Here is a 13,695-nt window from a genome sequence, read left to right as displayed (position 1 = left end):
TTCAAATTTAACTAAAAGTCCTTTCATTACACCAAGTACAATAAAAATGTAATCTTTTGAAAAATAATTTTAAATATTTTAATCTGGGCCAATATTTGCATTAACTCATTTTAAGTGTTTGCGCATCATTTTTAATTTATAAATGTTTAATTTAAGATTTATAATAACCATTACGTTGATGAAAGCAGGCCCAACACTGCGCCAGCAAAACTGATTTTACTTGCAGTTCATATGATCTGCCAAGCGCATGCGGAAACCTAGAAGTTGCGGGGCCTTTCAAAAGGATTACGGCATATGCCGTCGAACACACCGTAATTTCAGGGACAAAGTGATCAAAACTTTGGAGTGGATTTGCAGAAAGGATGAAACAGTTAGGTAATAGAAAAAGAAGAGACTGGTTTGGTGTTTTGGAATGACTTGATCAAAGGGATAATTCTACAATCCCACTTCCAATGAGGAGCCATGCTTTCAGAACCTGTAAGTCGGAAAATCAGAGCAACAATATTTTAGCTCCATCATGCAACCCATGCATTCCGCCAGCATAGCTGCTTATTGTGGGCATTGAATGATATTTTAAATCCGCTGAATGGATTTCTTCATATAAACTTATCTTTGTGATGTTGTGACCTACAAAAAGAAGTAGATTACTTTGTGTGAAGAATGATAGATTATACAAATTTCAGTTGATTCTGCAATGAATAAGCTAGAAAAGCGAGGTGTGGGGGTGAGGAGACAGCACTTAACCTGGGAAAGATTCTAGATTCCTCAAGCCAAAATGTTGTGATATTTCTAGTACCAGTTCTCTGTACATTTTTGGGGAAATATGAACTGTGTTTTGGTTTCTAATAGTGCAGTAGCATAACAATGTCATCTACAAAATGATTTACACATTTCTGCTGAAATATTCTTATATTATGTTTTTATTAATCTTTGAATTGCTGTTCCCTATTCCCATGAAACAATATACTAATATTGCAGTTACTGGGATCACATGAATATATTCTAAACTGAGCATGAACATGTGGGGAACTTGCTCACTTTTAACAGTGAGACTGTTGTTCTCATTATGATGCTATACGCTATTGGCTTACAGTGGTGCTGCCTTTCTTCTTTAACACTGCTTGCCTCACGTGGATTGTCATTGGCTCTCTGTGGGCTTTATAATTAGCCCTCAGGAAATGTCTGGGTGACCCATGAGGAAATGGAAAACTTAACATCTGCTGCAAGAATGGTTAGTCTCCTCTTTTTTGCTCTATTTACATTGATGCAGATTTACTTTGGGTATGGCACTGCTTGCACGCTTTAACTCCCTTTCTCATACAAAGATTGTGTGTTTCCAAATCTCTTTGATTTGTGGCTTATAAATGGAAATGTATTAACTAAGTACACTCTTTTGATAACACAAATAAAAAAGTAATATTGTAACAGCAATCATCCAATGCTCTCAGCTGATGCAATTTTATATTCCCTTTGCTTAAGGAAGGATTAGAAAGATTTGTATTACAATTCTGTCTATAAGGCAAAAGTAAAATAAAGAGATTTGCTCCAAACGGTATACATTTCTCTGTAATTTTACCAGTTGTCTGAGTTATTCTGTTTCTCACAGTAACCTTTTGAGGAAAATAAAGGTATATTTGTCCAAAATAATTTGAATGAAAACGCAATCAATATTTTTGTTAGTAAAATCTATTGTTATTGTAGATACTCAGCTTTATCTCACCAGCACCTCTCTGGACCCCTCCACTGTCCCTGATTTGTCACACTGCTTGTCCAACATTCAATATTGGATGAGCAGAAATTTCCTCCAGCTAAACATTGGGAAGACTGAAGCCATTGTCTTTGGTCCCCACCACAAACTCCGTTACCTGGCCACTGTTTCAATCCCTGGCAACTGTCTGAGCCTGAGCCAGACCGTTCGCAACCTTGGTGTTGTGTTTGACCCCGAGATGAGCTTTCGACCACATCTCCGTTCCATCACCAACACTGCCTACTTCTACCTCCGCAATATCGCCCGACTCCAACCGTGCCTCAGCTCATCTGCTGCTAAAACTCTCATCCATGCCTTTGTTACCTCTCTTCACCGGCCTCCCATCTTCCACCCTACATAAACTTGTGCTCATCCAACATTCTGCTACCCATATCCTAACTGGCTCCAAGTCTTGTTCACCCATCACCCTATGCTTGCTGACCTTCACTGGCTCCTGGTTCAACAACATCTCAATTTAAAAATCCTCATCCTTTTCAAACCCCTCCATGGCCTCACCCCTCCCTATCTCTATAACCTCCTCCAACCCTACAAGCCTTCGAGCTCTCTGTGCTCCTCCAATTCTGGCCTCTGGCGCATCCCCGATTATAATCACTCCACCATTAGTGGCCATGCTTTCAGCTGCCTTGGCCCTGAGCATTGGAATTCCCGCACTAAACCTCTCCGCCTCTCTACCTCTCTCTCTTCCTTTAAGTTGCTCTTTAAAACTAACTTCTTTGACCAAGCTTTTGATCATCTGTCCTGATATCTCCTTCTGTGGTTTGGTGTCAAAAATGTTTTTATTGATATTGCTCCTGTTAAGCACCTTGGGACGTTTTGCTATGTTAAATGCACTCTATAAATGTAAGTTGTTGTTGGATTTATCCTCTCCGGTACATTTTAATATGCTTGCAATTTGAACTGAAGGTGAGATAGATCTGTTTAACCCATCTGGTAATGGTTATTGTAATTATGCATAATGTTGCTCTTTCAACTGCCATGATCTAGTATTTATTAATGTATTGTTAATTACTAAATAATCAACCTAAGTATCTTCAACTAGGAAATTATTCACAGCAGCTCCCGCTCCTTCAGCATTACTTCACCGGAAGTACAGCAGAAACCTTGGTGTTTCTGCCGTACTTCCGGTGAAGTAATGTCTACAGAGCAGAAACAGATTTGAGAAATTTCTCTCAAAAAGATGCCCACAGAAATATTTTGCCATTGCTATCTTAATAATCTCAATAAGTGATTTTTTTTATGATCACATTAGATTTTACTCCCTTTTGACATACGCACATTTGGATAGATTTTCAGATTAAGCTTCCAGAATTTGGTAATGTTCTTTGGGCAACAAAAAACCTGGCAAAACCCAACTATTGGCACAAGTAATATGGAGGCTGAAAAATGAGTGTAGTCGAGTGGTGGAATGACACAGCACTTTGTTTCGTTGTGAAATGTAGGTGGTACAGATTGCAGTGGTCGTAAAAGGATAACTCCGCTTTCCATTCTAGAGCATCCTCCTTAAAGGGCAACACTGCAGCAATCTAGAAGAAGTCAGAGGAGGTGCTTGCTAGCTACAGATATCCTTGCAACAGATGGCACAGCTTTGCTTCTGGCTGTCTAATTGTTACATAGCAATGGCTAAATGTTTTCATCGTTTTTAAAACGTTATTTTTACTTTCTATCAAAATGAATTACAGCTTATCAAAAAAGCAGATTTTATCACTAATTCTTTATGAACAATATCTTAGTGCATTACAGAAAAGGAACATTAAAGTAAATAGTTTCTAGGTGTAATAATTCAAGGGAATATTTTTTTTAATCTGCAAGAGCATGACATCTGAAACAGAAACTGAAAATGTTGGCAACAAACAGCAATTTTGTCAGCATCTGTGGTGAGAACAGATACACTAACATTCTGATGAAAGGCCATAGGTTGAAACATTTACTTGTTCTCTGTGCAGATGTTGACTGAGCTGCCATGTATGTCTGGCATTTTCTGTGTTTGTTAATAATTCAAAGGGATTCAATTTACTGCAGTAGCACACTGCTTAACATGGTTGCATAACATTTATTTACACAAGTTTTAATATAGTCACTGTTATGGCTTAACAACTGTGTTAAAATAACACATAAAGGAATATTATGTGAACCAATGCACGAGCAAACAAAATTATGCCACCAACTTCCATCTACATTCAAACATCACTACTCGCAGCTTGATCTTCAAAAAAATTGGAAGTCTGTCACAGGAAAATATAAACTCAACTTGTGTTGTCACTGCATACCAATGATTTTCTATCAGAGTGGAATCAAATGCAGACGCACAAGACAAGTCACTGCATAAATTTAAAATCTGGTTAAAAGCAATGTGTAATGATAATTTAATTGAGCTTCTACATATATGTATGCATTCACACACAAATATCTTACTTGGGGCTCAATTTGCCCCAATGCTGTTTTTTCGCATATTTCAAGAGTTACGCTTGTTTTTATTGGCCTCGACTACTCCAAAAAAATAACTGGAAAGTTTCCCCCTTTAAATTTTTTTAATTGGCGCCGTGCAGCCTGTCCTTTAGCTTTGGTGGGTGGACCCTAATGTCTGCGCTGAAAAAAAGATGCTCCCCCTTCTGCGCAGGCACGGGAGAAAAAAATAACGTTTTTTACATGACTGCTGCGGGCATGCATGGCCAGTAAACCTCCCAGTCTGCATTCAGCCATTTTTAAAGAGCCTGTTTTGTGTGAGAACTTTAATTCTGAGTGGAAAAAATCAGAGCTGCAATATGCATTGCGGCTCAAGGACCAAGAATTTCTCACAAGAGGAAGTGGAGGTACTAGTTACTGTAATTGAGGCCAGATGGCAACAGCTGGACACCAGCAGAGGTCACATAAAAGTTTCACCAAAAGAAATGAAGAAACGCTGGAACCAACTTGCAGAAGATTACTGTGCAATGGTGACCACCCCGAGGTCTGGAGGCCAGTGCAAAAAGAAATGGCAGGACCTTGGTCAAGTAGTTAGTGTAAGTAATATTTTCATTTATTCACTGGAATTGCATTTGTAAATGTGACCATCTGTATGTCCAACCGGCAGCAAGACACCCTTTCTAAAAAGTTATATTTTCATCTTTGCAGAGGAAGGTGGCACACAACAAAAGAGAGAGAACTCGAACAGGAGGAGGCCTGGAAGAGAGGGTCGCTGCTTTGATGGCTCCTGCCTGGAGAAAAGCAACCACCACTGCACAAGCTGGGCCCACACTCGAGGGAGAGTGTAAGTCCTGCAAATTCCACAGTCTGGCTTTGCTAAAAGTTAAGTACTGCGCGGGCTAGCCATGCTTCGGTTCATGGGGATGTCTCTGTCAGCTACACTCCAGTTGATGCACTGTGCTATCATTCAGCGTGGTCCTTTAAATGAGCCTGCTGCCTGCGCTGTGTGAGCCTGCTCATACCACCCTGCCCCCTCCTCTGCTGCTAACCATTTGTCTGTTCTGTTATATTTTGCAGAACTTGAGGCCAACCCTGACAAGGCTGAAGCCGATGCAGAAGAAGATTCAGACACGGACGAGCCTGAAGAAGAGAACATCTTCCAATCCCTCCTTCCAGACCAAGAGCATGGGGGCGAAGGGGACGGGGAGGGGGAGGGGGAGGATGAAGCCCCCACTGTTGTACTCACTCTGGAGGAGGTGCTTGTGCCACCCATTGAGGTGCCAGCCTCTTTCCTGAATGGTACGAGCGTTGGGACATTCCATGGTTTCACACAGTCCGAGGCTGAGAGTTTCAGTGGGGTGCAGCAAGGCACATCCACAGCCTCACCGTCCAAGGCTGTGGGTCCCAGTGGGCTGCAGCAGGCCACACCCAGGGTGAGGAGGGAAGGAGAGCTCAACAGTGCTCTCCTGAGGTGCAGGATGTATCAGATGTGGTTCAGATGATGGCAATGAGTGCGGAGAGCATTGACCTTACGCGATCACTCCTGGACAGCATCAGTGGGGTGGGTGATGAGATATTCGGACTGTCGGGAGAAGTAACAACACTCTCACGAGAAATGGGAACACTGTCTGGGTACATGAGGGAGGGAATGTCACAGGTAGCTGATATACTGTCGGTGAACATGAGGGAGGGAATGTCACAGGTAGCTGATACACTGTCGGTAAACTTGAGGGAGGGAATGTCGCAGGTGGATGATACACTGTCGGTGAACATGAGGGAGGGAATGTTATAGGTAGTTGAGACGCTGTTGGGGCACATGAGGGAGGGAATGTTGGAGGCAGCTGCTGCAATAAGGGAACATGCCCAGACCCTGTGGCCATTGGCTACTCCAACTCCAATCCCCAGACCAGCCTCTGAAGAGGCCCAAGCCAGGACTTTCACCTGGACATTACCGCCTGCCCCCCCATCAAGAAGTGAGCATTACCCAAAATGCTCAAAAGAATAAGCTTGGTCCCAACCCGAGAAACGCTGCGCCACTGCCTGTGGGCAGGAGTGGAGTCACCAAGACCAAGCGCAGAGGGCGGTCTTAGAATAAGGTGGAGGAGAGATGGGTGCAGCCTTTCTTTGCTGCTGTTGTTGTTGTTCTTATTGTTATTATTGTTGTTACTGTTGCAACTGATCTCAAATTAAAAGTTTTTTGTAAGTTGTGTAAATTTACAAGTTTAAAACTTTGTAAGTGATCTTAAAGTTTGTAAATGATCTTAAAGTTTGTAAGTGATCTTAACTGAAAACTTTAAAGTTTGATGCAAGAATATTTTTATTAAAATTAAGTATAAACAAGTGTTTGTTAAACTTTTGAATAACATTTATTTTAAATTATAACTGAATCATTTTCATTATTTGTTCCATTATTGACACAGCTTTTTGAAGTAAAGAAGAATCATTTCCATTATTTGTTCCATTAACACAACACAACATTACGGAACAGGTCCAAACAGTAAACATGGTCCATTTGGAATAGCTGTCGCTGAGCCTTCAGGCAGCAAAGCATTCACGGATGAGCTGCGGGCGCAATGCTCAAGCAATCATTAAAGGGGCACGGCGGCCCGCCCCCCTCCGCCGCCGTGCTCCGGGTTCAGGTACTTGCATGTAGAGACTCCTCCTCCTCCTTCTCATCATCATCATCTGCATCTTTCACCTCATCATCAATCACTCTCACCTCAGGTGGGTCTTCTATTACCAGCTGCTGCTGCCTCATGATGGCTAAGTTGTGTAGCATGCAGCACACAACAGTGAACTGGCCGACAATCTCAGGGGAGTTTTGCAAGTAGCCTCTGGAATGGTCCAGGCATCAGAAATGCTGCTTCAAGATGCCAATGGTCCTTTCAATGATGCTGCGCGTCACAATGTGCAACATGTTGTATTCCCGGTCAACTTCCATCCGGGTTATGCGTAAGGGCGTCATGAGCCAGGTGGCAAGGCCGTATCCTTTGTCTCCCACAGCCAGCTCTGCCCTTCTGGCTGCTGCTGAAACATGGCAGATAGAGAGCTCTAGCCTAGGATGAACTGTCATGGGTGCTCCCAAGGTATAAGAACATAAGAACATAAGAAATAGGAACAGGAGTAGGCCATATGGCCCCTCAAGCCTGCTCCGCCATTCAATAAGATCATGGCTGGTCACGGACCTAGCTCCACTTCCCCGTCCGCCCCCATAACCCCTTATCCCCTTATCGTTTAAGAAACTGTCTATTTCTGTCTTAAATTTATTCAATGTCCCAGCTTCCACAGCTCTCTGAGGCAGCGAATTGCACAGATTAACAACTCTCTGAGAGAAGAAATTTCTCCTCATTTCTGTTTTAAATCGGCGGCCCCTTATTCTAAGATCATGCCCTCTAGTTCTAGTCTCCCCCATCAGTGGAAATGTCCTCTCTGCATCCACCTTGTCAAGCCCCCTCATAACCTTACACTTTTCGATAAGATCACCTCTCACTCTTCTGAATTCCAATGAGTAGAGGGCCAACCTATTCAACCTTTCCTCATGAGTCAACCCCCTCATCCCCGGAATCAACCGAGTGGACCTTCTCTGAACTGCCTCCAAAGCAAGTATATCCTTTTGTAAATATGGAAAACAAAACTGCACGCAGTATTCCAGGTGTGACCTCACCAATACCTTATATAGCTGTAGTAAGACTGCCCTGCTTTTATACTCCATCCCCTTTGCAATAAAGGCCAAGATACCATTGGCCTTCCTGATCACTTACTGTACCTGCATACTATCCTTTTGTGTTTCATGCACAAGTAGCCCCAGGTCCCGCTCTACTGCGGCACTTTGCAATCTTTCTCCATTTAACTAATAACTTTCTCTTTGATATATCGCATCAGCTGCCATAATGCGTTGCATGTCGCCACAGATGAGCTGCACATTCACGGATTGGAAGCCTTTTCTGTTCCTGTACATCTCAGAATCCTCCAAAGGTGCTCACAAGGCGATGTGGGTACAATCAATGCAGCCCTGTACATTTGGGAAGCCAACAATCCTGGAGAAGCCCACAGCCCAGTCACGCATTGCTTGGGCCGTCATGGGGAACTTTATGTAGTCATTCCTCTGGGCATATAGTGCAGCAGTCACCTGCTGCAGAAATGTGTTGCATGTTGAGAAATGATGCACCCATCTCTAGTTGTGGCCTGAAATGATCCAGATCTTTACTTCAACTGACAAAGCAGTCCTCCTGATGCTTCTAGGGTGCAGGTCTGCTTTTATTAACCCACAGATCTCGGTTACAACTTCTCACAAAAACATTCACAAAACATTGCCCACACCTTTACAAAACAAATCACGACAAAACAATTCAATAATAAAAACTGGAACTTACCTTTTTTGCAGTTTATCCACCTCACCATTGCCGGCATGACTGGACCACTGTGTTTTCCTTGGCGGCATTGCGTGACACGTTTTGGGGCTTACGGGTTGGGTGCGAGTCGAAACTACTGCCTGTGTCACAACGAGAGCCATTGCACACCTGGCGCAGCTCTCCCGGCGGTGCCTCTAAGCGCCGCCGCAAAACCCGACTGGAGGATCGCGCCCGGATGCAAAAGACCTCACCACCCCATTTTTCGCACACAGTGAAACCCAAAGCGCAAACAACCCGAAAATAGAAACATAGAAACATAGAAAATAGGTGTAGAAGTAGGCCATTTGGCCCTTCGAGCCTGCACCGCCATTCAATGAGTTCATGGCTGAACATGCAACTTCAGTACCCCATTCCTGCTTTCTCGCCATACCCCTTGATCCCCCTAGTAGTAAGGACTACATCTAACTCCTTTTTGAATATATTTAGTGAATTGGCCTCAACAACTTCCTGTGGTAGAGAATTCCACAGGTTCACCACTCTCTGGGTGAAGAAGTTTCTCCTCATCTCGGTCCTAAATGGCTTACCCCTTATCCTTAGACTGTGATCCCTGGTTCTGGACTTCCCCAATATTGGGAATATTCTTCCTGCATCTAACCTGTCTAAACCCGTCAGAATTTTTAAACGTTTCTATGAGATCCCCTCTCATTCTTCTGAACTTCAGTGAATACAAGCCCAGTTGATCCAGTCTTTCTTGATAGGTCAGTCCCACCATCCCGGGAATCAGTCTGGTGATCCTTCGCTGCACTCCCTCAATAGCAAGAATGTCCTTCCTCAAGTTAGGAGACCAAAACTGTACACAATATTCCAGGTGTGGCCTCACCAAGGCCCTGTACAACGGTAGTAACACCTCCCTGCCCCTGTACTCAAATCCCCTCGCTATGAAGGCCAACATGCCATTTGCTTTCTTAACCGCCTGCTGTACCTGCATGCCAACCTTCAATGACTGATGTACCATGACACCCAGGTCTCGTTGCACCTCCCCTTTTCCTAATCTGTCACCATTCAGATAATAGTCTGTCTCTCTGTTTTTACCACCAAAGTGGATAACCTCACATTTATCCACATTATACTTCATCTGCCATGCATTTGCCCACTCACCTAACCTATCTAAGTCACTCTGCAACCTCATAGCATCCTCCTCGCAGCTCACACTGCCACCCAACTTAGTGTCATCCGCAAATTTGGAGATACTACATTTAATCCCCTCGTCTAAATCATTAATGTACAATGTAAACAGCTGGGGCCCCAGCACAGAACCTTGCGGTACCCCACTAGTCACTGCCTGCCATTCTGAAAAGTACTCATTTACTCCTGAGAAGGAATTTATTCTCCCAGAGGGTTGTGAATCTGTGGAATTCTCTGCCCAAGGAAGCAGTTGAGGCTAGCTCATTGAATGTATTCAAGTCACAGATCGATAGATTTTTAACCAATAAGGGAATTAAGGGTTACGGGGAGAGGGCGGGTAAGTGGAGCTGAGTCCACGGCCAGATTAGCCATGATCTTATTGAATGGCGGAGCAGGCTCGAGGGGCTAGATGGCCTACTCCTGTTCCTAATTCTTATGTTCTTATGTTCTCCTACTCTTTGCTTCCTGTCTGCCAACCAGTTCTCAATCCACGTCACACACTACCCCCAATCCCATGTGCTTTAACTTTGCACATTAATCTCTTGTGTGGGACCTTGTCGAAGGCCTTCTGAAAGTCCAAATGCACCACATCAACTGGTTCTCCCTTGTCCACTTTACTGGAAGCATCCTCAAAAATTTCCAGAAGATTTGTCAAGCTTGATTTCCCTTTTACAAATCCATGCTGACTTGGACCTATCATGTCACTGCTTTCCAAATGCGCTGCCATGACATCCTTAATAATTGATTCCATCATTTTACCCACTACCAATGTCAGGCTGACCGGTCTATAATTCCCTGTTTTCTCTCTCCCTCCTTTTTTAAAAAGTGGGGTTACATTGGCTACCCTCCACTCCATAGGAACTGATCCAGAGACTATGGAATGTTGGAAAATGACTGTCAATGCATCCGCTATTTCCAAGGCCACCTCCTTAAGTACTCTGGGATGCACTCCATCAGGCCCTGGGGATTTATCGGCCTTCAATCCCATCAATTTCCCCAACACAATTTCCCGACTAATAAGGATTTCCCTCAGTTCCTCCTTCTTACTAGACCCTCCGACCCCTTTTATATCTGGAAGGTTATTTGTGTCCTCCTTAGTGAATACCGAACCAAAGTACTTGTTCAATTGGTCTGCCATTTCTTTGTTCCCTGTTATGACTTCCCCTGATTCTGACTGCAGGGGACCTATGTTTGTCTTTACAAACCTTTTTCTCTTTACAAATCTATAGAAGCTTTTGCAATCCGTCTTAATGTTTCCTGCAAGCTTCCTCTCATACTCTATTTTCCCTGCCCTCATCAAACCCTTTGTCCTCCTCTGCTGATTTCTAAATTTCTCCCAGTCCCTGGGTTCGCTGCTATTTCTGGCCAATTTGTATGCCACTTCCTTGGCTTTAACCCTGATTTCCCTTGATAGTCACAGTTGAGCCACCTTCCCTTTTTTATTTTTACGCCAGACAAGGATGTACAATATTTCAAAAGACATGTTTTTGGACAAGTGACTTGGTATCCTAGATGTTCAACTTTTTTGGAGTAGTGGGCTGCATTGAATTAATGCTGCATTTGTACTATTGTGCAGGATTTCCATGTGGTTTCTCACAACCTCCCTCTATAACATTGGAGGAAGATTGGTGGAACCCCAGGGAAACAGCATAAATTGGTTTCTGTTGATCTTCTGCTGAAGTTACAGAGGGAAACCAGGAAAACCTGCGCAGAAATTCCAGGGGCATAACTTTAATGTGAGTGCAGAGTGAAACCCCTTTGTCTCCGATGGTAAATTGTCCTCTCCTCCACTTCAGCCTCTTTCCTCTTTCATTTCAATCTCTCTCTGCCTTTACTTCTGTCTCTTTCTCTCCATCCTAATTTCAGTGTCTCTTTTTCAATTGTATTTGTCTATGTCTCTATTCCTACACTTCTGTCTTTCTCCACATTTTTTTCTGTCTTTCCTTCACTGCCTTAACTACTTTCTCTCTCTACTCCTTTCCTTTCTCTTTCCTTTTCTTTTTTATTGTTTTTAAGCGGAAGTTTAGCGCCGGTAACCATCACCATGCGCATCAACCTGTTATCGCCCCAGACTCTAAATTGGGTATCGCCCCCTGAAGCTGCACCAGGCGATGCCAGAAACCGCTTCAGGGGATGTGAACCAGGTGGCAGGCTGCTCGCGGGCCGACACTTAAAGGGGAGGTGTCAGTCATTGAAATAAAAAAATCTCCTGACTTTCTTCTACGCCAAGTGGGATAACTCAGACAAAATACAATTATAGAGAAATTACTGCCAATTTTTGAATACTTCCAGAATGCTGTACCACCTGTCAAGCGATAATTCATGCATGTGTGTTTGTTTTTTACTAGTTTGAATTATCATTTTATGGAGTAACAAGATTTTTTATTCCCATTCAATAATATGCAGAATGTTGATGGAACATGAGTGTAATGTGTGCAAATTGAATATGCCTGTCAGAGTAATGATATAACAGTCATAGTTTAAATACGTAATAGCATTTATACTATTTTTTTTCAAAGAACATTTCCTTTTGAAAGAAAATTTTAGGTACCAAGATTCAAGTTCACAGCTTGTTTCATTTTAGCTTAACTGCAGACCTGTATGATTGTTTAGTTCATAAATGCCTATTTTAAATACTTTCATTTGAGAACCATATGGTCTGTTAACTGCATTTTATTACTTGATTTTTATTAACTGTACTTTTTGGCAATCCCTAAGGAGTCTGAAGAAGGCAGTTGGGCTCAGGTAATGCATTTTAAAATACATAATTCAGTTTGAAGATTTAAGTGTTTAAATGGTCACTCCTCAATGCTTCTTAGCTGATTCTATAACATGCAGTGGAAAACATCCAAGGAGCTGTGCACTGCTCTTTTTATAGATTATATATAGACGGGCTATCAGCTCTAATTTCAGTGCACTTCACATAGTGGTTTGTTATCCGCGTGTGACAAAGAAAAGTGAAAGATATAGGGGCTGAAAATTTGTGGGGTTATTCCATTGGCATAACTATTGGGGAAAGCCTGCCAGGAATCTTTACTGCTGACCCTGAAAAGGTATCGCAGGTCAGGAGGAGGTTCCCTAAATATAAGAGAAAATGAGCCTTTTTACCTTCCTATAAAGAGCTGGACATTTTCTTTGTGGGTCCAGGCAGGACCCGTATCTGGACTCTCAGGTGGGCTTCACCTCAGCTGGGCTGAGTACTGGCTTGCCTGGTTGAGCCTGGTGTACCAGCTGCCCAGTGGAAGCCAGGCAGGGGACAAGAGAGGTCTCTCCCCCAGGCCAACCTTCTCTGACATAAGGGACCATGTTTGGGACTGATGGATGTCCATGGAAACTTGGAGCAGAGACCAAGATGCAGCATATTCAGGACCTGGTCAAATTTCTAGCCCCTCCATTGCAGTTCTAGTAGACTTACCTTCAGAGTATGCCACTCTGGAAGGGATGCAGATTTGGGAACCATTGAGTATATAAAAATGTTAAATATGCTTCCTTGATTTATCAAGTCATGCAATCATTTAGCAAATGTTGGATAACTAGCAATAAAAGCACAAAAGATGCCAATATGCATGAATGCATGAAGTCAGGTGGTTTCACCTGAATATGGATGGGATATTCCTCAGAGTTCTGCTCTTCTGGCGATTCTTGGCATTTGTATTTCCTTCTTTCCTGTTTTGTTTTTTCTCTTATTTCCTCTCCCCAGACAACATTAACAAAAAACGCACAACAAAACCTGAGCCTGAGTCATTTTGTGACCGATACCCTGTGCATGGGTACTCTCAGATTGCGAAATTCTGAGTGTATGCAAAAATTGAACTGCACAGTTTAAAGCTGCTGTGACTTGAATAATGATACTAAAGTGAAATACAAATCCCAGCTGTCGTCCTTCCTACTTTCTACTGAATTGTTCTTCCCTCCTTTTGCCCAGTGAGCTCCACTTAATTAAGGAGATGTTTTTAAACCTACTCCCCACTTGTACTATTCACTTCT

General features: G+C 42.9%; 1 protein-coding gene across 6 annotated transcripts in view; it reads left to right on the top strand.

Moving 5' to 3' along the window:
• The window catches only part of ppfia2 (PTPRF interacting protein alpha 2), a 639,866-nt gene that overhangs the window by 573,862 nt on the left and 52,309 nt on the right, over positions 1-13,695 (top strand). For all 6 annotated transcript variants that reach the window (XM_070900188.1, XM_070900187.1, XM_070900185.1 and 3 more), the window contains 2 exons: positions 1,169-1,231; positions 12,427-12,453. In XM_070900188.1, coding sequence (XP_070756289.1) covers positions 1,169-1,231; positions 12,427-12,453 — 90 coding nt within the window. The remainder of the gene's footprint in view (positions 1-1,168; positions 1,232-12,426; positions 12,454-13,695) is intronic.

Source organism: Pristiophorus japonicus, chromosome 15 (assembly GCF_044704955.1).
Source record: "Pristiophorus japonicus isolate sPriJap1 chromosome 15, sPriJap1.hap1, whole genome shotgun sequence".
NCBI classification, from domain to species: domain Eukaryota; kingdom Metazoa; phylum Chordata; class Chondrichthyes; family Pristiophoridae; genus Pristiophorus; species Pristiophorus japonicus.
Note: the sequence above shows the minus strand (reverse complement) of the source record. Positions and strands in the feature narration are given on the sequence as shown.